The 26,905-nt window shown below is 45.1% G+C and overlaps 1 protein-coding gene across 10 annotated transcripts in view; it reads left to right on the top strand.

The window, feature by feature from the left end:
* mical2b (microtubule associated monooxygenase, calponin and LIM domain containing 2b) overlaps positions 1-26,905 on the top strand; it is a 48,736-nt gene that overhangs the window by 14,255 nt on the left and 7,576 nt on the right. For 3 of the 10 annotated variants that reach the window (XM_076042894.1, XM_076042892.1, XM_076042891.1), the window contains exons 3-27: positions 290-497; positions 2,141-2,257; positions 2,503-2,604; positions 3,568-3,723; positions 3,899-3,999; positions 5,459-5,716; positions 5,804-5,919; positions 6,005-6,131; positions 6,493-6,583; positions 8,698-8,845; positions 10,260-10,459; positions 12,915-13,003; positions 13,194-13,262; positions 13,354-13,482; positions 14,658-15,179; positions 15,294-15,404; positions 15,895-16,401; positions 17,415-17,516; positions 17,669-17,761; positions 19,103-19,289; positions 19,471-19,544; positions 20,393-20,462; positions 25,471-25,629; positions 25,844-25,894; positions 26,471-26,595. In XM_076042894.1, coding sequence (XP_075899009.1) covers positions 290-497; positions 2,141-2,257; positions 2,503-2,604; positions 3,568-3,723; positions 3,899-3,999; positions 5,459-5,716; positions 5,804-5,919; positions 6,005-6,131; positions 6,493-6,583; positions 8,698-8,845; positions 10,260-10,459; positions 12,915-13,003; positions 13,194-13,262; positions 13,354-13,482; positions 14,658-15,179; positions 15,294-15,404; positions 15,895-16,401; positions 17,415-17,516; positions 17,669-17,761; positions 19,103-19,289; positions 19,471-19,544; positions 20,393-20,462; positions 25,471-25,629; positions 25,844-25,894; positions 26,471-26,595 — 3,912 coding nt within the window. Of the gene's footprint in view, positions 1-289; positions 498-2,140; positions 2,258-2,502; positions 2,605-3,567; positions 3,724-3,898; positions 4,000-5,458; positions 5,717-5,803; positions 5,920-6,004; positions 6,132-6,492; positions 6,584-8,697; positions 8,846-10,259; positions 10,460-12,914; positions 13,004-13,193; positions 13,263-13,353; positions 13,507-14,657; positions 15,180-15,293; positions 15,405-15,894; positions 16,402-17,414; positions 17,517-17,668; positions 17,762-19,102; positions 19,290-19,470; positions 19,545-20,392; positions 20,463-25,470; positions 25,630-25,843; positions 25,895-26,470; positions 26,596-26,905 lie in introns of all 10 variants that reach the window. The other 7 variants (XM_076042895.1, XM_076042896.1, XM_076042897.1 and 4 more) reach the window with 7 other exon arrangements.

The raw sequence follows: 26,905 nt of genomic DNA, 5'->3' as shown, positions 1-26,905 counted from the left end.
TAATCAAAGGCAACCATTGGAGGTCTTCCAGATGCAGCATCCTTTTGACATCACATCAGTGTAATCAGCTCTTAATACAGACTAATTGATGTTATTTGAAGCAGAAAAATTATAATAATTATTAAAAGACAGCACAGAATTTAAGTTTTTGGGCCAGTTGTGATCAGAGTATTTAACCAACTGCTTAATTACTGGGGTTTATTTTACTATACTTTACTTCACTTCATTGCAAACCCAGTTCTGGCCAAATAATCAAATACATTTTCTTCTGCTGGTTGCCGCCATGCAGTGTCTGATCATCGGGGGCGGGCCCTGCGGTCTGCGCACAGCCATCGAGCTGGCCCTGTTGGGCTGCAAGGTGGTCGTGATCGAGAAGAGGGACACCTTCTCCCGCAACAACGTGCTCCACCTCTGGCCTTTCACCATACACGACCTCCGCGGCCTCGGCGCCAAGAAGTTCTACGGGAAGTTCTGCGCCGGCGCCATCGACCACATCAGTGAGTCTCAAAGCATGTTTTTCCCAGTGATTCCCGCCTGAATATTTCCCATAACGTATAATTACTTTTGAACTAAATAATAATAAAAGATTACCCCAACTACTCATAAGCAGATGATGGCCCTCTGGAGTCTGGTTCTGCCCTAGGTTTCTTCCCACAGGGGAGTTTTTCCCAGCCACTGTCGCATCTTACTTGCTCCGGGGGCCCGGTTGGTTCTCTCTTCATTGTATAAAGCGCTTTGAGACGCCTTTGGTTGTGATTTAGCGCTGTACAAATAAAGGTCTATTATTTTATTATTATTATTATTATTATTATTATTATTATTATTAAACAGAGTGTAAATGTTTCTGTGCAGTTAAAACCCCAGGGCACAGTGTTAGTGTCTTCCATCATCATGTGTGTTATTTCTAATGACTTCCTTCATTACCGCTGCGCCTCTCGTGATCTCGCATCCTTATCTCTTCCTCCAACGACTTTTCAAGAGCGACAACATGCAAAAAACAATCCGACGCCTTTGCATCTAAATTGTGTGTGGCGGCTGAATGCTTGACATGTCACGGACTGAAATAGCGACTCTGTGTCTAAATGAGTCTTCTTCTCAGACACACATGATGACTGTGAGAATCTGCAACATGTGAGCGGCCCCAGTTTGCTTCTTTCTCTGCGGTCTCCGTGTCCCTGGTGGGAAATTTCCGTTGACGTGTCCCGTCCTCCAGCTTTAGCAACCATGTCGAGTATTAATATCCCCTCTTGAAGTTGAGTTCCCATTAGTGCACGACTGCTTCTCCATATGACTCGAGCGCTGTCTTCGTCCTTTAATTGCTGCTCAGACATCATGTTTCACTTCCTGTTTACACGGCCTCAATGTTTGTGTTACACTTTAAACAATCAGGTTTGGAAAATAAGAGTTTTAGAATTGAGTTCTGAAAGAAAAGATTGTAACTTTTGATTTGTTTGCTGTTGTTTCTGACATGATGGAGCTCTGTAATGTTCCTTGATGTTCAAGTAAAGACTAACTTAAAGGGGCAGTAAGTGATTTTCTTCATTGTCAGATATGTGGATCTAAAAATGGGAGCTATGAACTCTCTTAGCTTTGGTTTGCATGCAGACACGCAGTGCTCAGCTGTGTTCGCTTACAGTGCGAAAAAGCTCTTGCAGACAATTTACATAATGTCATAGGTCCTTTTGAGATGGATAGACCGACAGAGACAGACAGACAGATGACTAAATATTTGTGTTTATGTCGCAAACTTTCAGTCAAACTGCTTTGCTCACGTCAGACCTGTGTCGTTCTTCTGGTTCATCCAGTTTGATGTTTGATCTTCATCCTTGTCCACTTTGTTACTTGCACATTCATTGCTCAGAGTTTGAAATGTGCTCAGCAGGAGAATGTGAAGGCCTGACTGAGCGAGCGAGGGCTAAAAATCCACACTCTGTATATAGATACTGCTGCTTCAAGGTCAGGTGTGGTGTGGCGATTCAGTTTTCTGATACGTTTGACACTGACTGTGGCAAAAACACTTAATATCCCAAGTTGTCAGTTCTTTTCACTGTTCACCGTTTTCACTTTCTCATCAATACTTTTTATGTATCGGCGCAGGAAATGTGACTGAGCGCCTGTGTTTGTTTTTTGTGCGCTCCAGGTATCCGCCAGCTCCAGCTGATGCTGTTGAAAGTGAGTCTGGTTCTGGGAGTGGAGGTTCACGTCAACGTGGAGTTTGTCAAGTTAGTCGAGCCGCCGGCGGAGCAGAACGATGACAGTAAGTGTGTGTGAGTGTGTTTCAGCTTAGCTGTGTGTTGAGTGGGTGGGGCTATAACAAGAGTATAGAGCAGACGTGGGCAAATTACGGCTATGGAGTATTACAGTTACTTAAGCCTTAGCTAGATATTTGTAAGTATTTTTGTATTTGTATTGTAAATCTTTATTTCCACACCGCCATATACACATGTATGATTTTACCTAAGATTCAGGCAGCTCACAGATGATGGTTGTGTTCTTTCCCAGGTCCCGGGTGGCGAGCCGAGGTCCGGCCCTCCAGCCATCCGGTCTCGGACTTTGATTTTGATGTGGTCATTGGAGCGGACGGACGCAAAAACACGTTGGACGGTAACTTTGCCCGCCTCACGCAAATGGGAATGAGAGTGGAATATGACACACTGCCCCGAATCAGACTTGTAAAAGTTTCCCCGCCCCCCCTCTTAATCTAAATCTGTAGGATAAGTATAGCCGGAGGTCAAAGCTGTGTTTGTTACGTTTCACTGGGAAAAGGGTGAATTGTGCAAAGCTGCCCTCAGTCACTGGGAAAAGCATTTCCTGTTGACACAGTTTCAACTGGAGCTGTACGTTTGTATGGGGGCCATTGGGTTCGCGTGCTTGTATTTGCTGTTTGCAGGTTTTTCACCAATTGCACGTCTTTTCAAATTTCCTATGTTATGCGATGTTGTTCCTATGTTCGCTTCACATCCGTAAGTCTCTATGGTTATAGCCATTGGGTACTGAAGCAACGGATTACAGAAGGAATCAACATCTTGTAAACCGCTAGCGCTAATAACGTTGATGTCTCCCTTGAGAAACATTAGTGTGACACGAGTATGCAGGGCACGTCAACAAGGCCCCGGTCTTTGTACTCCCAGTCGCTTATGTGCACATTTCTTCCTATGAGCCTGACAACAACAGCTGTCACCAACGAACTAATTAGTTTTACACAGGCCGCGAAGCAGCTTGCACAAATATAGCTTAATATGGCTACAATGGCTCATTTTATGACTGGCGAGAACTGCTTTATCTACTACGGAAGCACATTGCTGCCACCCTAGAAAAAAAAAAAGGGCTCAGTATCATGTTAAAAATTTCACGTTATTTCGTGATAATTTTGACATTGTAACGTGAAACTATCACGTTATTTCGTGACAATTTTCACGATATAACGTTGTTGTTTTTTTATTTTTTTTTTATTTATAGTTTTACAGTTCACTAAAGCCTGGTTAAAATGTAAAAAAAAAAGTTAAGTGAATTAAAGTTACCTGTTTATAAGATGTTGGATGAGGTTTCTTCCTGACTTCCTGGCAGGTTTTGCTCGCAAAGAGTTTCGGGGGAAGCTGGCCATCGCCATCACGGCCAACTTTGTCAACCGGAACACCACCGCAGAGGCCAAAGTGGAGGAGATCAGCGGCGTCGCCTTCATTTTCAACCAGAAGTTCTTTCTGGAGCTCAAAGAGGAGACGGGTACGTCAAAAAATTCCTTAAACGAGGCGCCAGCAGCAAAGACTACAAAGCGTTCTCTGAGTTAAAACAACTCGTCCACTGTTTGAGTTTGTCTGTTTGCTCCTGCCGCTCATAATTGCGTCCACCGGTTGCACTGCAGGGTGGCTCTGTTAAGTGTATTTGCTCGTGTTTTCAGGCATCGACTTGGAGAACATTGTTTACTACAGAGACAACACGCACTACTTTGTCATGACGGCAAAGAAGCAGAGTCTGCTCGAGAAGGGGGTCATCATCAACGTGAGTATGCACACGCAAGGTTAGCATGTATATCCATGGCATGGTTGGAGGGGCTTTGGCATTGCTCACTATGTCGCGGTCCCACTAACATCATTGTGCTTATTTTTTAAATGCTAAGGGAGGCCAAAGCCGCTTCAGCAAAGATGACAAAGTGTTCAAACTCACTTATCTCCATCTCCAAAAGCCAAGATTCCTTTCATTTCAGGCTTAAAGTCAGACCTCGTCCATCTTGATCATCTATCACTGGGGGAACATTTCTTGTCACGGAAACTTTGGGAGACACAAAAAGCTTCTTGATGGATGAATAGAGTTGTGCTTCGTCGTAGGCTTTGATGTGGAAAATTGATAGAGTTCCCCCCCTATATCTTTTAAATACACATGAAAGAGGAAGATTAATATAGCCAGTGCTCTATATTTGCTCATAGATAACAGTTGATTTTAATCTTAATTTTGGCAAGTTTGTTTTGTCTCATGTCCCTGTTTTCAGTAACACTACACGCATTTACAATACAAAATACATAATCTGCAGCACATTTGAAACTGTTAACTTTAAAAATGAAGGTATTTTGGAGTGTAAATCCCAAATCAAAGATCTGAGCTGTCTTTATCATTATTGGCTATTCATTTTCAAGCTGTTGTCCCTGACACCAACGTACATCAACCGACCTTCATGACTTTCAATTACAAAATTAACACATGGCTCAGTATTCAGAATTAGAGCGGCAGTGCTGCCGGCGTTTTTTGAACTGGCTTTGGCGGAGACTGATGGGCTTCCATTAGGGATGCTGATGACACACAGCTCTAATTAGATAATGCTCACATCCTTTACTCTGTTTCCACAACACACCCCCATGGCTGTGTTGACTCACTTGTTGTGAGTCAGCTTCTCTCCTCCTCATCCTTCTCCCTCTCTCTCTCTCTTTCTTTGCTCTGTCTCTCTCAGCGTGGCCTGCCATCACAGACCAGTCAGTGGAACCTACAGTGTCCCAGCATTAGGGTACTGAGGTCCAGACTGGCTCATATTTAGATGGCTTTTAACTCTCCCGCCCACCTTATTGACAGTTGCCTCCGTCTTGATTGACGTTGTTTTGTTTTTTTTAGCGTTTCCCTATTGGCACAATCAACACCTTTGTCAATAGGAGGTAACCACAACCTTTAGATGCACCTCCAACCTCTTCCTGGTCAGAGTTGGCAAAAGCATTCACATTCTGCACTTAAGTAAATGTATGGATACTGCAAGCTTTTCCAATGCAAGAAGTAGGAAGTACACTTACAAATGTATAGATACCTGATAAACCTTCTGAAGTACAGAAACAAAGTATTTGTACTCTATATATATACCTCTACAGTACATAACATATCGAGGTCCGCGGGTTCAAGATTTAAATGAGCTACCATTCACGTCTCCTTCTCCTCTTCCACTTCCTCCTTCTCTCCCTGCCTTGGGATTTGGGCGCAGGACTACATAGAGACGGAGCGACTGCTGAGCGCGGACAACGTCCACCAGGAGGCGCTGCTCTCGTACGCCCGCGAGGCCGCCGACTTTGGCACCAACTACCAGCTGCCGTCCCTGGACTACGCCATCAACCACTACGGGCAGCCGGACGTGGCCATGTTCGACTTCACCTGCATGTACGCCTCGGAGAACGCCGCCCTGATCAGGGAGAAGCACGGGCACCAGCTGGTGGTGGCGCTGGTGGGCGACAGTCTGCTGGAGGTGGGTGGCTGAGGAGGCGGTGTCACCCGCTGTCTGAGCGTCAGCCGGTGCGTTTTGACGCGGATGCCACGTGTTGTGTTTCTTCAGCCCTTCTGGCCGATGGGAACCGGCTGCGCCCGGGGCTTTCTGGCGGCCTTCGACACGACCTGGATGGTGAAGGGCTGGGCGCAGGGCAGGAGCCCCCTGGAGTTACTGGCTGAAAGGTGACGCTTCGTTCCCAGCGTCCTGCTTTTCACAATTTGGTTTTCCAATTCTTTTCATAGAGTTTGATCTGTTCTTGTCTTGCAGGGAGAGTCTCTACCGGCTGCTGCCCCAGACCACCACAGAGAACATCAGCAAGAACTTTGAGCAGTACACCATCGACCCGGCCAGCCGCTACCCCAACCTCAACTCCACCTGTGTGCGTCCACACCAGGTCAGAACATCAGCAGCTATTTATTGCCTTGGCTGACTGAAAAATGCAAACGCTAATGCAAACACGCGAAGCGAATGGAATATTTGAAACAAGACGTTCCCTGCGATTACTACGCACATCCGTTTCCCTCCGCCTGGCACAAGTTTGGATCAGTTACAGTCTCCGTCCGACATGTGTTTGTATTGGCAACAACTTCAAATGTCACTTTTCCTTACTGACGGGTTGAGCAGGATATATCGGCGCACACAGTTCTGCAAGCCTGCAAGCTAAGACTCCTGCAACGACTCGCTTGTTACGCAACACTCCAACCTCACTCCCCCATTTAACGTTTGCTGTTTTCCAAACGTCTTCCTCTGCTCAGGTGCGTCACCTGTTCATCGACGGCCAACAGGGCTCGTGTCGCCTAGAGCGAGGAGTGCCCAAGCACAGATCCTTAAACACGTCCAGGAAAGGTGAGTTGTGCAGATGCGCCGACGTGGAGCGGTCCTCTGCGACATCGGGTCACCAGTTTGCGCTTTCCAAAATGCTCAGAAGAAAACTCCACTGACGCCTAAAACCACAAACTTATCTCGTCAGATTTTCATACTTGAATAATTCATGCTGCTTTCAATGCAAAACCATTACAGCAGCAGCAAGTATTTTAAAGGTACAGTGTGTAAAAATTCTACCATCTAGTGGTCAGATTTTAGATTGCAGCTCTCATTCTCGCACCCTCCTTCTCCCAAGCTCATCATTCATAAACACATTAGTTATGCCAATTCATCATCATTTATAAAGTATGTTTCTGACATAAATACTCATTGGAATGTAGTTTGTATCGATTATTGCTTAATAATGTCTACTTATTATAAATTGTTACCAAAAACTGTCCTTTTTACCAATCTCAAAATCATCATTTTTACACATTGGACCTTTAAAACGCACGATGACAGTGGGATTAGTAGCATGTGGTCAGATGAGACTGTTTGTGTTCTGCCTTTTAAAAACTTCCCACCATGTTGGAACAGCAATGTGATCATACTGTGAGTCACTGCTGGGATTAGCGTGAGCTGCGTGAGCTGCGTGAGCTGCGTGAGCTGCAGTTTGCACCGGTGCCTCCGCACGTTATAAAAAGACGCGGGGCTTAAGTTTAGAAAACTGCCTCACCGCTGACGCAGCAGCAGCAGCAGCAGCAGCATTAAAAAGAAATCAGGCTGAGGGAAAGATAAAAATAAGTTTGCGTGTTAGTGTCCACCTCCAGTCATATCGCCGTTACATAGGGACTCGCCTCGTCACAGACAATGCCACCGGGTAATGTTACAGGGCCAAACACCATGCCTCTCACAGACGTGTGCAGACCCGCTCGACTCCACAAAGTCACAATGTGAGGGAGCCGGTTGTTTAGTCTTGAGGTGAAGCTTTAACCGGCGGGAGCCACCAGGGAGAGCCGGAATGAAGTTCAAATGAAGCCACACGCACTCTGCACCCTCTGCAGTCTCTGCATTCGGAAGTGTTTCCGGTCAAACATTTTTGAAAGTCTTCTGAGCTAATTGCAGAGGAATATTTCAGTGCAAATAAGAAAAAAGACTTTTTGAAATTGTTTAGAAGGAAAGGATATTTGCTTCCCATTTATTTATTTATTTATTTATTTATTTAACCAGGTCAGCCGTGTTGAGATGCAGCAATCTCTTTTTTTAATGCAATCCTGGTTAAGGCAACAGCCTCACAAACATAAAAGCTGCAATTAAAGACAACACCAACTCACACAAGAACATAAAAAAACACACGCTCGAAAAAACAAAACAAAAACAGGATTAAGACTCAGGATTGAAACAAGAACAAATGTAAAATGTAGCCTAACGTGTGTAAGAACCTGTTGTTGATGGTTTTATCTTGTAAAGCACTTGCAAATAGTCATGACTTATAGTAAAGTGTGATAATGCACCTCCATATTTTACAGCTTATTGAAGGCAAACGGCACAGATTTTCCACCTTAACATCTTGTTTTGAAAAATATTTGCCTGGGAATGTGGCATTAGCCTCACCCCTTGGCATTGTGTGCCATGCTGGTCTTGTTCAGGTCTTCGCTTCCAATTGTTCATGAAGGACATGAACTGGGGACATGTTACCACATTAACACTGAATATAATATAAATATTCCTGCAGCTGACGAACTCCACGCACTGTGTAAATAGCCGGCGGTGGGAGCCGCCTTGTTTGAAAGCAACGAATCATTACAAAAATTCTATTGAAAGCTGGAAAACCCACACAGTGATTTCAAGTCAATGCCGCAGTATTAGTTTACCAGTTTGCCAGTGGCATGAACGTCCGCCGTGCGTTTTCTTGCGCCGCCAAGCTGCCTTTGCTTCGGGCCCCGGGCGGCGATTCAAGTCTTTCAAGTGGCGGGACAGCCGTCGACAACAGGATTCAGGGTTATTGCCCGAAAAGAAGGAATAAGCCCTGGCAACCTGTTGCGCAACCGCTGGCACTCGCCGACGGTGCCTGAAGAACTCGAAGCAGGTTTCATAACAATCATGAAGACAGGCTTGTTTTGGCGCTGACGTTTCCTTTCATTTCTGTTCCACAGAGTCGGAGATTCGTCCCGGCCGCCTGCTCACCTGGTGCCAGAAACAGACTCAGGGCTACCGAGGCGTCGACGTCACCGACCTCACGTCGTCGTGGAGGAACGGCCTGGCGCTGTGCGCCCTCATACACCGCCAGAGGCCCGACCTCATGTACGACTGCACACGCGCGCATGCACACCTCTAACCATGTGATGGTGTTGTCGGTTATTCTGACCGTGACCCCGCTGGATTAAACTCTGCTCGCCAGACAGTCACCTGCCTCAAACTGGCACTCTGCGCACTGAGCAGGTCAAAGTTAAACGAGCGTGTGCTCGCCTCATTGAACTTCACGGAAAACAGATTGTGATGCATAATACAGGACTAGCTTTTCCATAGTAAATGACTGGAGAACAAAATAATACAGAAGACACCAAGAGGAGGCTGCCTTTCAGCTTTCAGTATGACCAGCCTGCTCCCTGACTTGACATTGTGCACCGAATTATGTTATATCCTTGTTTGCCAGGGGTTGTCAGTTTGTTCTGGTGAACATCCAAGTGCACATATGCAAAATCTATCAGTGTGTTGTTTTCTTTGTTTAAAAAAAAAAAAAAAAAAAAACTTTTAATGAGCATTAATGAGAAATTTGCATGAGAACTTTCATGGAAACCACGTATTTCCAAACAACTTCCTCTAGTTTGCTGTCAAGCTTGTCTGCTTGCTTACACCTGTTTTTACTCAATCCTGATGACTTGGCCTGTTTGCATCTTCTGCTTCTTGACTATTGCCTTAAATCCCCACTTAACTGTTCTTGTGGTTTTATTTGACTCCGCTTCTTTTCGTAGGAAGCGCTTACATTTCTCTTTTCAAAGCAAATTATCCCAAAGTTCTTTATAAATTCGCCCGACAGTTTCTGTAAATACAACTAATTGTGTCCAAGCTTGTCTGTGATCTCACCAGGAACACAAGATGTGCGCCAATACTCACACTGCTGACCTTTTGTCATATTCCTGGTTTGGGCTGGTTTTTCAGCAGTCAAGGGATCGTAGTTGAACTTTTGCTTTTCCAATCCCAAACCCTTAACCTCATTTGGGAACTCTGGAGGTTTGCCAAAGCTTGTGTTGTTTTTTAACAAAATAGTTATTTTTTTATGTTGGATTTTAGACCTGACTCAACTGTGTGCGTGCAGCTCCAGGTTGACTGAAATGACCCTGCAATTTTTGTGTTGCAGGGCCACATTCCAAATGTTTGTTCACTAGACATTAAATTGTCGTATTTTGAGAAAGCACAGACTTGGATGAATTTAGCATTGCGGTCTTATTAAAAAAAAAAGAAGAAAAAGAAAAGTAATTGCTCTGGTAGAGACGACACAGCGATTCATTTCCTTTTGAAAAAAATCCCTGATCTTTTTTTTAGCAGAGCCAATTTCCTGGTGTTGTCTATTCGCTTTTGTTTCCTGCCTTCAATCAACTTCACCGTGACGGTGGATCCTTATGAGTCGGCATCATGTATCTCAAACATACTGTTTACTTGATGATCTATCCCCCCCCGCCCCCCCCTCCTCCTTTCGTCTCTGTCCCCCCTACAGCGATTACGATTCTCTCAATGAGGAGGACGTGGCCGGAAACAACCAGCTGGCGTTCGACGTGGCCGAGCGGGCGTTCGGCATCCAGCCGGTGATCCGGGGACAGGAGATGGCCGTGGAGGCTGAACCGGACAAGCTGCTGATGGTCCTCTACCTGTCCAAATTCTACGAGGCCTTCAGGAGCTCTCCGGGGAACGACAAAGGTCAGTCTAGCCTCTTGGCAGCAGCTCTGAACCATTTCATGGGGAAGGTTTAAACGCCCTTTAAATTCGACTGTTTTTTGTTATCTTGAAAAACCAGAAAAAAACTGTCGTTTTGCCTCAATTTATCTTCAAGATGTACAATGACTTGGAGAAGTGAGAAATTCAGACTCACTTTCTATTAGAATCATTTATTGTAGTTCGGTGGGCCGGATTAAAAAGCTTAAAGGGCCGCATATGGCCCTCGGGCCGTAGTTTGCCCACGCCTGCACTAGTCTGAGAGTCATAGTCCAAAATCTTCGGAAAACCCCTAGTCTATTATACTACAGTGTGATTATAGTGATGATGCTGCTGTAGCATGGCAACAAACAGAAAGCAACACTGAATGAATACCATTCTTAGTCAATCAATCAACTCTTATTTATAAAGCGCCAGTAATCACATCCAGCGGCGTCTCAAAAGCACTTTGCACAACCAAAAGAGGAAACCAACAGACCCCTGATGGAAAGGATGTTTGCTTCACTACTTTCTGTGGTTTCAAGCTGAGTTTAAACACCATGGCCCGCCGCAGCTCATGTGTCTGCTCACACCAGTGGAAAAACTCGAGCCGTCAACGTCTCCCTCACAAATTTTAGTCGGACCAATTTTCCGCTTCCTGGGTTTTTTTTTTTGTTTTATTTTTCTGTGCCTTCTGGATCAGATGTCTGTGTGAATAACCTCTTGTCCGTTTTACAAGGCAACAAGCTATTGAACATTACACATAATAAAGTGGCCGGCGAGTGTAAATTCTTGGATGGTTGGAAAATGAATAAAAGAAAATATGGAAAAATAGATTGGATAGTGAAGCAAATACAACTTGACAGAACTGATTCATTCATAAAGTCACTGCAGTATTCTTTTTCTTTTTTGAATGGATGATCTGATACAGTTCAAATACATGGGGCTGTTCTGTCATCTGTCTGCATGCAAAAGCTTTAACCCAGCCTCCCAAAAAATGTGCAACACTAAACCTGGCAGGACAAAAAAAGCTGTTTAAACAGGATTTGATTTGCTTTCTTTTTTGGTAACAAAGAGGACTCTTTATTCAGGGGCAGGACCAGGAAGGATTCCTGAAACTCAGTGTTTAAAGATGCTGGCGGGTCGTCACCGCTGCTGCACTACAAAGTCCCTTTTCTTTGCACGCTGGCCGGTCGAACTGAAGCTCAGGGACTATTTTATCCAGTGCATTAGCTGCGGTTGCAGGTTACACAACCGCGGTCGGGTTGTGTGTGTGCCAGAGACACGACTGGTATGTGCACTATGTCTGCAGAGGGCCCAGTCTTTCCACGCAACCGTGGAGGCTTCCCGTCCAGTCCCGTCCCGTCTGTCCTTCCACCCACTGCTGTGATCTCCAGCTTCATTTGACTCCTTGCTGCTTTGATGCAGAGTGTCCTACACTAGAGTTGTCACCACGGAGAGCTTCACACCTTCTGCAAGGCTAGGAATAAGTGGAAGAGTGGAAGTGCTCCTCCGGTTAAACTGCTCACACAGTCCACTTGGTGGGAATGTGCTTGGAGATGCAGAACAGGGTCTTCACTGTGCAAATATCCTGGTGATGTTCAGTCAGTAGTCACGACTCTGTGTACTGTTATATTACAGACTACCACTCCTCCTCCCGGGTATTATTACACAAAAGTACTATTTATGGTTTTTGCACACATTCCTCCTCATCATTTGATTTTCACGTTGCACTGATTGAATAACCCTTTGTCCATGCCGTGTTCTTCTGCGGGTCACCTCACCCTAAGCTTGATACCCTCTTGTCTGAAGGCTCTTTTTGTCTGTTCTACCAATGTAAATTCTCATTAGTCTATCAATCTTGGCGCTGTGCTGAAACGCACCGTTTGGATTTTGTGCGACCTTTTTTGTTAAATAAAATCATTTAATATGTTGAAAACATATGCACACCTATTAGCTGGGAGACTTTTTTTTTTGGACAATTTTAACTTCTTGATCAATAATGATCTACACGTTAATGTTATTTTTTTTTTCCCCTTTTAGAAGGGATCCCCAGTAGTTCACCTTAAACGGTCTGTCAGTCCTCAGCCTTCTTTGTCAGAAATTTGCTTTGAAAGAAGAATAGTAGGAAACTCTCTTTTCTGTTTGGATTCACTAATGATTGACAGACCGCTGTAGAGGCAGCAATGTGATGGTGTTTATTCCTAGATTTTTTTGTTGAAAACTGTGCGGTTCATTTGTGGGATTTGTTGATTTCACCAGTGACGACTGACCACCTAAAGCGTCACACAGGATACACAGCTGTGATTAGCTAGCATGGCCCTTTTCCTTCTCAAGTAACAGTAGAAAGGGGTTAATCCCAAGACCCATTTAAGGCAATGAGTTCCCATAGCAGATTCTGAGTTTGACTGTGTCGGGCTAACTTTGACCTCAAATACATGATCTATTTCCTGTGTTCCAGGTTCAAGAGAACCGGATGAGAACAGCGAACATTATCAAGCTAAGACCAACCATGCTCAGGTGACTCAGCCCAGGAAGAGGATCCCCAGGGTAATGGGATTTGTGTATATTAATAATAATAATAATAATAATAATAATAGCTGACAGATATTGAAAGATTCCTTGCAGTAACCAGTTTATAAAACAATGATGCTAGCTCATATGAAAAGTATTGTTATGTTGTGGTCGGTATTTCGCCTTTATCCAAGGTCTCCTCTTCTTCTGGTGTCTGCTCTCGCAGGAGGAGAAGAAGCCGGAGGAGGATTCTGTCAACAAGAGGCGGCGGAAGGGCAACCACTATCTCTCAGAAGTAGGGAGGGACCTCGAACGCAAACCGTTTCAAATAAGCCTTCCGTCTACCGCTCAAAGTTTTCACCTCTTCTCCCGCCCGCGGCGTCCAGTTGTCTTGTCACAGCGCTCCCCCTGCTGGCGAGGACGGGGAGATGCGGGAGAACAGGGTCCGCTCCATGGCGACGCAGCTGCAGGCCAAGTTCGAGGAAAACTCTTCCGCACCGCTGACCAGGGGCAAGGTGAGATTCGCCCAAGGTTGGCAGGTAGGGGGCGCTCTTCCATCGGAAAGGACACCATTGAAAGCACTTTGAGGATCGATTTGAAGAAGAAATGTCCATTTAAATTGGATGTGTTTGTGGCAAACTAATGGGATGTTTAAAGATTAAGACCTGTTTATGGGGTTCCTTCCAAAGTAAGGAAAAGTAGGGAATGTTCAGGTGGTGAAAAGGTGGGAAACGTCAAATGTGACTTGAAACATTTCCAGAGTAACATCTGAGCCTCGCTAAAAATATTTGAGTCACAGATACTGTTGCCACCCGTCCCGTTTTTCCCAGAATTGTTCTCTTTTTTCACCACCTGTCCCGGGAAAAATAAAATCGCTCCCGGGACACAACCTCATTTGATTTCCGTCTGTGGTCTACTCCCGTAAAATACACAATTGTCTCATATTTGGCAACTAAAAAACCTGTCCCGTAATGAACTGATACGGGATGCACTTCACTTTGTCCCGTATATTTCGGGGACGCCTCTCCGTCTCTGTCCCCCCCCCACCCCCCCAAAATCTATTTTCTCATAGAAAAAACAAAAAGGCACGTCTGGAAATTAGAGTTTGGAAAAGTCTGGAATTTTGAAATCCCACATGTGCAGGAACCTTGTGGTTAACCCCTTTTTCTCGCTGTTCTAGAAATTAGTTCTGTAGCACTTGAGATTTGTCTTTTTAAGGATCTCAGTCTCGTCTCAGACTCGGAGGCATCTTTACTCGCTCTTGTCTGGGTCTCAGACTGGGGCGAAATCCAGATCAAGAACGGTCAGGACTCAGCCAGCACTGCAATGACAAATAATAACAGAAAAGAATCCAGCTGCTGCCTTGTTACACTCCCGTTTATTCCTGGATATGTCGCTGTTCGATTCAGAAACAAACTTGAATTTAAAAAAGATACGGGTAATTTTTTTCTGTTTTGTTGTTATTTATCTTTGATATTTAAAATCATGATCTTGTCTTGGTCTCAAACCCCAAAGGTCTTGCTCTTGTCTCGGTCTCAATACTCTCTAGTCTTGATCATTTCTTGGTCTCGGTTGGTGCGGTCTTGACTACAACACTACTAGAAATGACATCTTGATTATTCCAAGTTTTTCATTTAATTCCTTCATTTCTCCTTTCCTTTCCTTTCCTTACCTTTCCCTCCTCTACTAGTCTGATGAGGAGCCGTCTGATTCCTCCCTTTCTCCTCCTCTATCTCCCTGCCCTTACCCTGCCTCTCATGAGGAAGACGAAGAGGAGGAGGAGGAGGAGGAGGAGCAGCAGCAGGAGGAAAACCCTCGTTTTGCAAAGCCTAAAGAAGCCCTCCCTCTGCCTCCTCTTCCTCCACCTCGCCCCAAGTGGCAGGTACTTCCTCCTCTCCGTCACATCTCCTCCGGCTCGCGTCTCCACACCGACTCTGAACCGCTCCTCCTCCCGCTTGTCTGTCGCCAGCCCTCTGTCTACATGCGCCTGCTGGAGAAGCCCGGCGCCGTGGCCCAGCACGCTACGTCTCCTCCTCCTCCTCTTCTTCACCCCTGCAGTCGCTCTCCCTCTCCGTCAGGCTCTCGTAGCCCTCGCTCGCCCAGCCCCAGCGCTGCCCTCCGTTATTACCCAGAACGCACCTCTCCCCTTCCAAGTACGCACCACTTATCAGCCGCAGGTACCGACCATTCCGCTGACAGGCCGACGCAGCAGGTGAACATCATATACCGGTTGTGTGTTGTTGTTTTTTTTTTTGCCTTCGTTTTTACCAAAACACACGATCTCAGACGACCACTGACGCAGTTCGTCATTTCCCTGTCTCGACAGAAAATGTCGGCTAGGGAATTTGCTCGGAAGGGTATTAGGGAGAGGGCCGATCATCTCTCCTCTATGTTCTCCGGGTCCTTCAGACCTGTGTCTTCTCTGCCCGAGGCTCAGGTTGTGTATCATGCCGGCCGCCTCCAGCACCGACTAAAGCTTTGATAATGTCACGAGTGAAGAATGCCGCTGCGTGTTTCCAACTGCATGTAATATATCGGTGTCGGAACAATAAAGAAGGGCTTATTCAGAAGTTATATTAAAAACCAAACACTAACAATACCGGTGTTTTTGTACACTGTGCTCCCCGAGCGCACAAAGAATTAGAAAATTCCTTTGATTGCTCCACAATTGTGTGTCAGAGGTCCAACACAGCACTCCTAGTGTGTTTGAGTCTCTAACCCTGCAAGGCTTTTCCACTGGGTGCTGTGGTGAAACAGAGATCTGAAAATAGGTGTAATACTTTTGCTGTTGATAAAGCTGGATCCACATAGAATTCCACTAAACACCTGAGCTGCAGAATTTGCCTGAGAAAGTACCGTTAACTGGATGATGTGATGGACATTTTCTACTTTTCCTGCTTCATCCTTAATTTCCTCTTCTTCCATAGGAGAAACTTTCTACCTCTTCTCCTTCAGTGTCCCCTCCTCCTGCTCTTCTCCCTCCTTGTCCTGTTTCTGTACATAAGAGTTCCACCATCTACCCTGCTGTCTACCCCATCCCCGAGCCTTCTGCCCAGCCTGGCTTCTCCTCGGCCCCTCTGTCCACTGCTGAACACAAGGACAAGGCCTCTTCTTCTTCTCTTTCTTCTACTTCTGCCTCTTCTTCTTTCTCCTGTACTGCTTCTTCTATTTCTCCGACATCGTCGTATTCTTCTACTTCTTCGTCTTTTTCTTCTTCTGCTTCATCTACTTCTACGTCGTCCTCTTCTTCTACTTCTTCGTCTTTTTCTTCTTCCACTTCTACGTCTTCTTCTTCTTCTTCTTCTGTCTCTTCTCCTTCTTCTTCTTCTTCTCATACCAACTCTGTGGAACCTACTCAGACCTCCCCTCGTCTCGCCCTTCCAGCAGAGGAGAAGGTTAATGATAAGACGTTGGCTGGAAACGTTCAGGTGAAGGTAAAGGCCTCCTTGTCTGATTGGTGCCTTTTTTCGAATGGCCCCATGTTTGCGGAGTGTTGCTCGAGTGATGTCTCGCCATCGGGTCCTTTAAAAGTGCCGACTGCCGCACTGCAGACAAAATGTTTTCCACACGTCTGGGAGGAGTCGACTCACGTCTGGACCAGAGATCCACCAGTCTGTGTTTAAAGGCAGTTTAACCAACATAAAGAGTTGTTATATGATATCCAATGGAGGAGGCACAGCAATTAGGTCAGTCCCTCCCTCTTGGCGTGCCAATTGTGCCAGTTTGCAAACAGATAGGGGAAAACAGAAATTGCAAGTCTGCTTCTTTGCTGTTTAAGTCACACTTTCATAGCCTCTCAAAAGACTCACTGGAATCATTTACATCATTGGGATGCACAAACTGCACTTGAACGGGAAACCTTTCAATTCCCTGACCTCATTTTCTTAAGATTGTAATTCATTTCAATATTAATTTAGATTTATTACATGAAAATAACCGCTTTACATGGGGTCCCAAGTACCGGTCATTCTAATATAATATCCTAATTATCTGCTGGTGTGACAGCTGAAGGAGAAGTAGTGAGCCCAACTGAACAGTTTGACTTGTTGCTCCCTTATATTAAGGTTATGTTCTGTCATGTTTTTGTTTTCTAATTAGAAAAAAGTCTTCATTCATGGCACTCGCAGGAATTCAGCCAGGAATTAGCTTTTGCGAAATGGCTGAATGGAGCGTCTGCCTTCTCTTTGTGAAAGCGCTATAATTGTAATTAGTGTTGCGTCGAGCAAACCTTGACCCTCTACAAGGATGCGTGCTGCCTACCAGCGCGGCGCACTAATGAAATAATGAGCGGAACTCAAAGCAGGGCGAGATGCTGCTAAGCTGCTGCCAGAGTACTTCAGCCCAATAATCGGCTCCGTTTCATTCCTGGCACGGCTCGCGCCGGCGTCCCATTCCGTACCACTGTGTGTTATCGCGCAAAGTGACGTCCACTTTCGTTGTCGTCCAGTGTCGTGGAAGTTGCGCTCCGGAGGCGCCGGGAAGTGCGGGCCATAAACCAGTGGCCCGCTCGGAGAGTTGCCCGAGCAGGGCTGCGAGCTACATGAAAGAGGTACTGAGCAGAGCCCTCGGTCCAGACCGTCTCCCCTTCTTTCAGTCTTTTCCTTCTTTAAACCTCCTGTCACTCTCTCCTCCTGTCTGCCCTCTAACCCGCCTTCCTCTCGCCACCACGGTTCCCCTGCGTTTCCGCGGCGCTGTCGCCAGCGGACCGTTGGAAAGGTGTCGTCGGCGATAGACGCTAAGGCTCAGATGTTGGCCATCCTCTATGAGACAGACCACAGGCCCAATGCTGCGCCGGTAAGGTGTGCATGTGACCAGCCTGACCTGCACCCGCACCCTCACCAGTTGCATTGTGGGAACACCGACCAGAAGCAAGTGCACGCGCTTCAAGGTCCAGTGTGTAAAATTAGCTTTTATTTATGATTTTTATATATTTATTTTTTATATATTTCCATACATACATACATACATACATACATACATACATACATACATACATATGTGTGTGTGTATTTATGTATACATCACTATACATAGAGCAAGCATTTTTTAAGGAAGCCTTGTCAGGTGGTCTTCCTTGAAAATTGAACACGCTGGACCTTTGCACACGCTCACCGCGGCTAACTCGTGCTTGCCGTTTCATCTCTCAGGGCTCTGCCGTTTGGATAATTGCCTGCTGGTTTTAAAATGGCTTGTTTGCCACTGCGTAGGTAAAACAACTGAAGTAATGGTGATAAACAGATGGATGCTCGTAAAAAGGTTGTCACTGGGAGCTGTTACTGTGCGTTGAAATCACATCACCGTCACAATATCAATATCATTGAAAGGCTTCTTCTTCTCCTCTGGGCTTTTTTCCCCCTTCAGCCAATCATCTGCCTCTCTGCTCTTCCTCCAGACTTCCTGTCTGTCTTCCACTGATGTATTCACTCTCCCGCCTCTGTTCATGTCCAAGCTATTTCAGTCTCTTTGGCTTCATCCCCAAACATCTAACATGCTCTCATGTCCCTCTGATGTCCTCATGGCTGATCCTGGTCACTACCAGGATTCCTCCTGCTCCTCCATCGAACATCACAGCTGACACCCCCCCCCCCCCCCACCACCACCACCACGCTCTCCATTGCTCTTTACTGCCGACACCAAGTACTTTCATTTGAGGATATTTGGGCAAAAGGAAACATTAACTCTGGAAACAGGGCAGTTATTATTTAGGGGTTATTCACTGCTAACATTAATACATTAGTCTTTGATGAGCTTTGCTGTAATTCTGGTTTTGTGTTGATTTGTAGTTTTATAGTCGGACAGAAAGGCCAAAAAGCCCATGTGTCTCCGTGATTGTAGCTCCATGAAGGTGTGTTTTGACTTGGAGCTATCCTTTGCTTGTGCATTAAACTTTCCTAAACCATTTATTGCATTTGTACATAATATGTGCATAATCTGCTTGTTTTCATTCTGTGGCACAGCATGATTTACGGATACACCACCACATTTACTACACGGTGCCTCTTGTTACATGTCACTGCCGGACTTCATGACTAATTTAACCTGGAAATAACCGACTGTAAATCTTCGACCGCAGCCGGCAACGTGTCTGAACTCGCCTGTGCAACAACTTCCTCCTCCTCTTCCTCCGTCTCTCAGTGTCTGAGTCGTAAAGACTTTCCTTCGGGCCTCGGGGGCAGCGACACCTGCCACTTCTGCGCCAAGCGGGTTTACGTGATGGAGCGGCTCAGCGCCGAGGGCTACTTCTTCCACCGCGAGTGTTTCCGCTGCGTCGTTTGTAATTGCACCCTCCGCCTTGGCGGCCACGCCTTCGACTCCCTGGAAGGTAACGCTGGACTCGAAGCGCCTGTGGATTCTGTTAGTTTGCACTGCTTTGATCTTCTTCTGAGGAATAAGAACATGGGGCTTCTTTTTCCTAGTCCTAGTTCAGCAGTCTTAACATGTACGTTCCCCCTGTTGCTTTCTTTGCTCAGTGGATTTGTTGTTTGTTCTGTTTCCCCTTTTAGCAAAGTTTTACTGCAAGGTGCATTACGCCCAGAGTCAGTCCAACAATCACATGGGGAGGTTCAGAAGACGAATGGTAAGCACTTACAAAACAATACATTTTGAAAGGCCCATCATTTAAAGACACGGTGCACAGTTTAAAGGGACATGTCAACAGCTGACCTATCAATGCATTTACAACTCACAAAAGTGGTCTGGGGATTTTTGACTTTGGGGTGATTGTTTGTGAAAGCAGAGCACTTAAGGTGGTACTATGCCGTATTTACACCTTGAAATATCAGTTAGTAAAGGTCTAGTGTATACAATTTGGCTGGATTAATGATTTTTATATTCGTAAAAACGTAATATTCTGTAAATAAATATGTTGGTATAAGTATATACTCACTGTACAATGAAAGTAATTTGGTTTTTCCTGCCCTGGAAACAGTTTTCATATATGTAGTACATAAGAATATACATATAGCAAGGGTCTTGCTACCAGTTAGCTGCCATATTGCACTGCCATATCATTTAAGAAAGGCCGGCGTGGACAATCCAGTCGGCCTGACAGCATGTCTCATAATTAGGGTGAATTCTTGCAACCTCAAATAAACCAACAAAGAAGAAGGTGAACTAGTTATCTAGGTTTATGTCCGCAAGCCACTGTAGTTCACTGGCAGGCCCAGGAGGGGGAGAGAGTTGAAGATGCTGCAATCTAAAATGTAACCACTTGATGTCACTGTTTCTTCTTTAAAATCTCCAAATATGACACACCTTTAAATACCGGGCTTCCTTAGAGATTTTCACACACCGGACCTTTAAGACCACACACCTTTGGCCACACCGATGCTTCTTTGTTCTGTATTGGGAAGGCGGCTCTCAGCAATAGTTCCTGATTTTTCTTTTCTTCTCCCCACCCCGCCATGCTTCTCTGGACGTGCGCAGGCGGACCATGGCCCGGCCTCGTCATCAGACGGCGGGAGCTACTCAGGCCTCGTCCAGAGCCAGCCCTCAGGTACCCTGGTTTCCCTGCTTAGGCGAGGCCTCAGCTGGCCGAGGCGCACCGCTCAGGCCGCGTGCGCGTTGCCCCGCCGCCTGTTGGGACGGGCGCGGCAGTCGCTGGCGGCCTGGCGCTCATACATCCGGAGCCGCTCGCACGACTGCCTGTACCTGTACGAGCTGCTGAGCGTGGGCGGGCCCCTGCTCTGCATGATGCACCAGGTCCTGAGGCAGATGTATGAGGAGCAGCAGCAGCAGCAGCTTCTCGGTTCTCAGCTCATATAGAAGTTTTTTTTTCTCTTTTGCTGTCAGACGACACACCAGTGTACCGTGAGATAATGAGATAATGTCAGGTATGCCATCAAAAATGATCCGATTTCACTTAATTGGTCTAAAAGGAATGTGAGCCTATTCTGCTCCCAGGATATCAGCTTTGTGGGCATCTAAACAGGCCCAGCTTTCACACTAAGTGCGTTTTATTATATATCATTTTATATTATTTTTGGATGGCTGGTGTGCCATGGAATTTTTTTTCCAAAGAAAAAAAATGTGCTGTGGTTGAAAACCACTGGACGAGATACAAAAGTGATAAACCATGGGTTTATCACAGTGAAAGAAATAGAAAATATTATAATTATAAATATTTAGAGTAACGTATTTAAGACATTCCAAATGTCTTTCAAGTGTCGCATAAATCAGCTGTAAAACTGCCTCTGCAGCTCATATCAAGTGCCTGGTGTGACTTTTGAATGCTGCTAAAAAAAAAAAAAGCAAACACAAAAAACAAGCCATGTACCGCTAAAAGTGTTTGCAGCACGATGTCTGTATTGTGTACTTCAGCACTGAAAGTCTCCCATGGTGATGCATGAGTGACATGTCGCTGCCTCTCGTCGATCTCTTCGGCTACCTGGATCAGTTGGCTCAGCCGAACGAGGTGCATGTCGCTCTGTCGGGGGGTTTCCCCCGTGTCTTTCTGTTTGAACTCACACAGGCTCGTTCCAGGCTCCTTAAAACTGCTTAATTTAAGGCCCAATATGCATCGCACAGGAAGACGGTGGCCGCAGGGAAGGGAGTCTGGAACCTGCCTTTCAAAGAGCAAGACTGCGCTGAGTCAGCGCTGCGATCCTTCTTTGGTAGACAGCTGCAGCTGCGAAACTTGTGTGTCCTAAAGTACTTGAAAAAAAAAAGGTTACGGTTACAGTCAGTGTTATAGGTGGGTACATTTTTTGTTAAGCCTTTCCGTTTGTGCGTAGTAACTTGAATGCAGCCTCATCGTTCAATGGTACCTTGCTGTCGGAGATGATAGGCGAACATCTTGCACAGCTGTGTTTCCATTACCCCGAGAATTGCGCAAAAACCTCAATATCGCAATAAAAAACCTGACTATGGAAACAGCTAAACTTGGATAAACCTCAAATATGGCAAAAAGGTTTTTACGCTCTCATGAGGTGTTTTTTCAGACGTATCAATATACTGTAGAGGTATATCGCAATAGTGTCATGGAAAGACTTTTTTTTTTTCGCATTTACACGTCACAGGACGTAATGTACGAGGTCACGTGACCAGTTCACGATGGAAACACCTGAAAATCGCAATTGTATTTTGTCGTATTCTGAGAAATATCGCTTTTATTTTGCGTCAAACTGTGAGAGTGGCGTAGCCGCAGCTAGCTATCAACGACGACTGACTCGCTCGCACAGCGCTGACTCACAGCGGTGTCTTTGAGATGTCCATGGGTTCCGGTAGCCACTCACATGTTGCCTGCTCTGCCTTAACTCTGCAGCACAGAGATGTGCAATGGAAATGCCAAAACAGTGTTTTGAGTTTTAAAATCTGATTTCAGGATGTACGTTTATGCTCTCAAGTGACTTTTCCTACCGTAGCGTGTTCACTGTGAGATGTGTTTTAGTCAACGACGACAAAAAAAAAAATCACTTTCATTTCATTTGTGCTCAGCGTGCTTAATGTCTGGGGTGATTACTTTGGAAATTGGTAGCTTCAAGCCAACGCTCTTTGAGCCTTTACTGAAAATTCCATTCGTTGCTGCAGTTTTTGTTTGTGTTGTTTTTTCATTTTCTTTTTAGTTGGTGATATTTTCAAGGCAACGAAAAAAGCACAATATTAATTTGCATTCCTGAAGTTGTGACAGCATTCCTTTGTGTATATATGTGTGTGTGTTGTCGGGGCAATGCGCCCATTTTTGGGCACGACTTCCTATTTTTAATCACTTCAACTTGTGATTCTCAGAGCCCTGTGCTGTCCTTCCTGTCTTCCACTTTTCTATTTTTCCCGCTCTGTCATTTATTTACATTTTTTCCGTCATATTTGTTCACTTCATTTTGTTCAGTCTGTTTCAAATTTCCAATGCGGCATCCTCTGATTGGCCGATACGCGGCAGTAAGAAAGGTGATGATTGGCCAGCTCTGGTCATGATCGTAGCACGTGTAGCTTTTGTTGCATTGCATTTGCATTGGCTGCCTCTGTAGCTTCTCCCAGTTCTCGTAACCCACCGTGAACTAATTAGCATGACCCTCCTCTCCCCCCGCCGCCCCAATATTTGCACTGCAGTAGTCCGTACGGTGTTGTGTGTAGCATCAAGGTACAATAAAATAACTACATTCAAAAAGAAATACACATGTTCAATCTATAGTTCTGTACTTGACAAATTCCAAAAGGCATATCTAGCCAATTTAAGTTCCCACATAATAAGCATCTCCCTTCCTCATTTATTCCCAGAGGTTTTATGTTCTGGTCCACTTCCTGTAAAATCAAAATCTCTGCCTTTACCGAAAGCTGAATCCTTCCAACCTGCTTAATGCAGCAATTTGTAGCTCTATTTGACGTTTCTTCCACAATAACAGAGTAATTGCAACCGAAAACTCATACATTTGAAGCCAAATTCTTTTTAAAAATAAATTAAAATAAAATACAGTTACTAGCCACAAAAATCTGTCTTTGGCAGTGGCTTCCGGTCATTACAATTGATTGACTATTAGGAACCTTTTAAGTGAATGAACTTCTTTCAGTTTCACCAGAATATTCTTAAAGGCCCAGTATGTAAGATTCACTAGGACCTAGTGGTGAGAAAGTGTACTGCAATCAGTGCAATACAGCTTAAAATAAAGTCTTACAATTATCAAATGAAAAAACACACAAATTAGCTATTTTGTAGAATTTATAACATTGAATTGAATTAGATTAAATTAAATTGAATTAATCATTATTTATTGTCCTCCATTGGATCTTCCAGGGTGAATCTAAAGACGCTGTTGTTCAGCTTCGGTCTGCTGATGCGCACACGCGGCACCTTCTTCTGCAGTTGAGCTCACTAGTCGCTCCATTGCTTCGTCTCCTCTAACACCGTTGATCCCCAACATTGCACTGCATCCATTCCCCCGTAACACCAAGACTCCAGTCGATCTGCCTCCGGCCTCTTGGCTGCATGGTCATCTTCAGTGGCCGTCCCTGTCAGCCGGTAACCTCTGTCTCCACGTGTCTGTGGTCTGTCTGTGCTTCCGTCTGTTTCAGAAGGAGGGCTCCCCATCTCCAGATCTCTCTCTTGTACCTCCTAGTCTATTTGCTCAGGAGATCAGCAGCCACATAGCAGCTTTTTTTTTTTTTTTTTTTTTGCACACTGTCGGCTGCAACCCTAATGTTCCGTAGTTCATGTTATGAAGTCTTGAAGCAGCCTTCAGTCTCTCTCTCTCGCTCTCTCTCTCTTTTGTTTTTAACTTTGAAAATTTACTGTAAAATGCCTCGCTTAAGATATTTATAAGCTGTAAATACACAATCCAAAATAAATAACTTTGATTACATAAATAATTTGCCTCGTGGTTTATTCCCGATTAATCAAATCACCGAGAGACAGATCTAGCAAGATTAATAGAATCAAAATAGTGTCTTTGGAGATTATTACTGTAGGTTCTCGTCAATTGTTTCTCCCCTTAACGACATTATCCATCTAATCACAAGGCCTCTGACGAGGCCAAGTCCTTTCCTCCCACCTCCTCACTTGGTCCACATCATAACATCATCCACACAAATCATTGTTCACAATCACAGCTTTGTCGACTTAACCAATACCATGTGCTTTGTAACACCTACACAGCCTTCAGTTTGGACCAGATTCCAAAGAAGATGCAGCTTCAAAAAAAACATCCAACCCTCAAGTAGCACCCAATTGTGATTTCAGAAAAAAAAAAAAAAAAAAGCTAATCACCCGACTGCCGTAAAGTTCGGTTCAGTCAAACCTGCCATGACCTGAACAGAAGTGAAGTGAATCGCCTCTGTCTGCTTCCACCGTGGGCTTTGTGGAGGGTCTGTTCTGTCCTTTCCTCTGCGTTTGCTAAAGAGAGGCCGAGGGTTCGGTCTGGATCTTTCTCATTTCTTTGCTGTGACCAAGAGGACTCACCTCTGTGTAATGTTGACTCCGTTACTCTGTGAGTACCGTTACTCTCCTGTCACGTCTTTGTGTTGCAAATAGAAAAATATTAAGGTGTGTACTGTGCAGATAAAGGGTCGAGTTTGTTAGGTTTTGTGGCCTCTTTTGCAAACGATTTGAATCCCAGTTTTATGACGTCATTCTTGACGCCACGTCTCGATTATACAGGATGTATTCGTGCAATGTTTCCACTCGTGTGAATAGAAGTGCTTATTATTAGCAAATGCAACCATAGCAGTTCATTTTTAGAGGCTTTGTCCAACTAAAATCTGTTGTTTCATACTAATACATGTCTCTCAATTTTGCCATCTTGGCCTTTTTAAAGACACTCCAGTTTTGTGTGTTTTTACGTTTATTTCTATAACAAACATTACCTGCTACCTTTGCAAACACTGGGGTTTTCGCATCCGTTTCCTCAGATGTCCCACCGATTGTTACACATGATCAAGCTAATGCGTCATTCTGAACGACATGACGTGAATTATGTAGATAGATAATTTCCGTACGTCGTCTGCATTAACTGGACTGTTATTGCCCACCGCTGTTTGAGACTCATTGCAAACACTACTGTCTTAACCTGTAGGTGCGCCGTCGAGTTTGAGTTCAAAACTTGAAAGGGGAGAGAACATGGTCCCTGGAGACATGGAGGTGGCTGGTGAAGCTCTGGATGCTTCGTGTCTGCTCGGTCCCACCGTCCCAGATGCGACAGGGGCCTCGGGCCTGAAACAGGACGGTGCCGCAGGTCGGTGCCGGTGCCGCGGTCTGAGTTGTCATCCAATATCGGAACATGTTGTGACTCCTCTGTGTCTGACATCTGACAGTGGGGCATAGTGTGTGACATTTCCTTGTCCTGTTGACCGTTCTCTTGCTCGTGTCTTTTGCTCGTACGACGTGCAGGCCTCAGAATTTCAGCTTGCTCATCTCACTGTCCGTCCGTTTCTGTCCCTTGTCTGCAGGTCAGCGTAAAACCAAACAGAGCAATCGCTGGAAGCGGAAGATCAGAGCCAGTGAGTACCTCCCCACTCAAGTGGGTATAAAGTATACTTTATAATTTTGTGCACAGTCTCTCCCCCTTTGTTCAGCCTTATCTCTCTCAATAAACTATAGTAAAAGCAGAGCTAGTGTTAGATTAGTCTTACGTGTGTGTGTGTGTGTGTGTGTGTGTGTGTGTGTGTGTGTGTGTGTGTGTGTGTGTGTGTGTGTGTGTGTGTGTGTGTGTGGTCCGTTGTGTGGCAGCATTTAACCACTAGAGTTCAGTGTTTCACTCTTTGAGACTATGAAGACAGAAGTTCACTTGTAGTGTTTGGCATCAGAACTCAACTAACTCAACTGAGGAGGATTAATGAAACTTATCAACGATTCAGTAGTTCTACTTAGACATTGTGAAACATCTGAATTGGACAAATCTAAATAACTTTGATGTGGGGGTGGGGGGGGAGGGTGAAGAAAAATACAATTTTTTGGGGGGGGTGTTTTGGGTTTTTTTGGTTGATGATGAGTACGTGGCAGATATTTAACGCTCAAGCATCTTGTTAGAAAAGTTAATCGAATTCTGACTGTGCGCTCTTTGCACCCTGATGCAGCCTTCCCGCTCCTCCTCATCAAACGCTTCCACCAGAGGAGCGGGACGCAGGACAAGGACAGAGCGGAGAGCGTCCCCGACGTGGACTCCGACTTTGAGGAGATCACTGCTGCTGAAAAACCAACTGTGAGTAGCGTTAAGACAAAACAGAACATATATAAGCTTCAGTTAAAAAAGTAACAATACTTTTAATTGTTGTGTGAACAAAAGGCATGGGCCCAAATGTTTTATTTTTTTTCAACAGAAGAAAAACCTGTGTATTAAAAACAAGAATTTTTCAGGCAGTTTTACTTGAGTTTGAGTATTTCAGTGGAAAATATGATACTTCAGACTGTCTCAAGTGCTTTTACTGTGTGAGATGGAACCAATGGGATCGCTGCTGTGTTGGGCTTTTAGAAAATCGATCTTCAACTGAGCAGAAAAAGACAAACTGTGA

Source organism: Nelusetta ayraudi, unplaced genomic scaffold (assembly GCF_046127955.1).
Source record: "Nelusetta ayraudi isolate G7.1 ecotype Tasmania unplaced genomic scaffold, CSIRO-AGI_Nayr_v1 ptg000071l, whole genome shotgun sequence".
In the NCBI taxonomy this organism is placed as follows: domain Eukaryota; kingdom Metazoa; phylum Chordata; class Actinopteri; order Tetraodontiformes; family Monacanthidae; genus Nelusetta; species Nelusetta ayraudi.
Note: the sequence above shows the minus strand (reverse complement) of the source record. Positions and strands in the feature narration are given on the sequence as shown.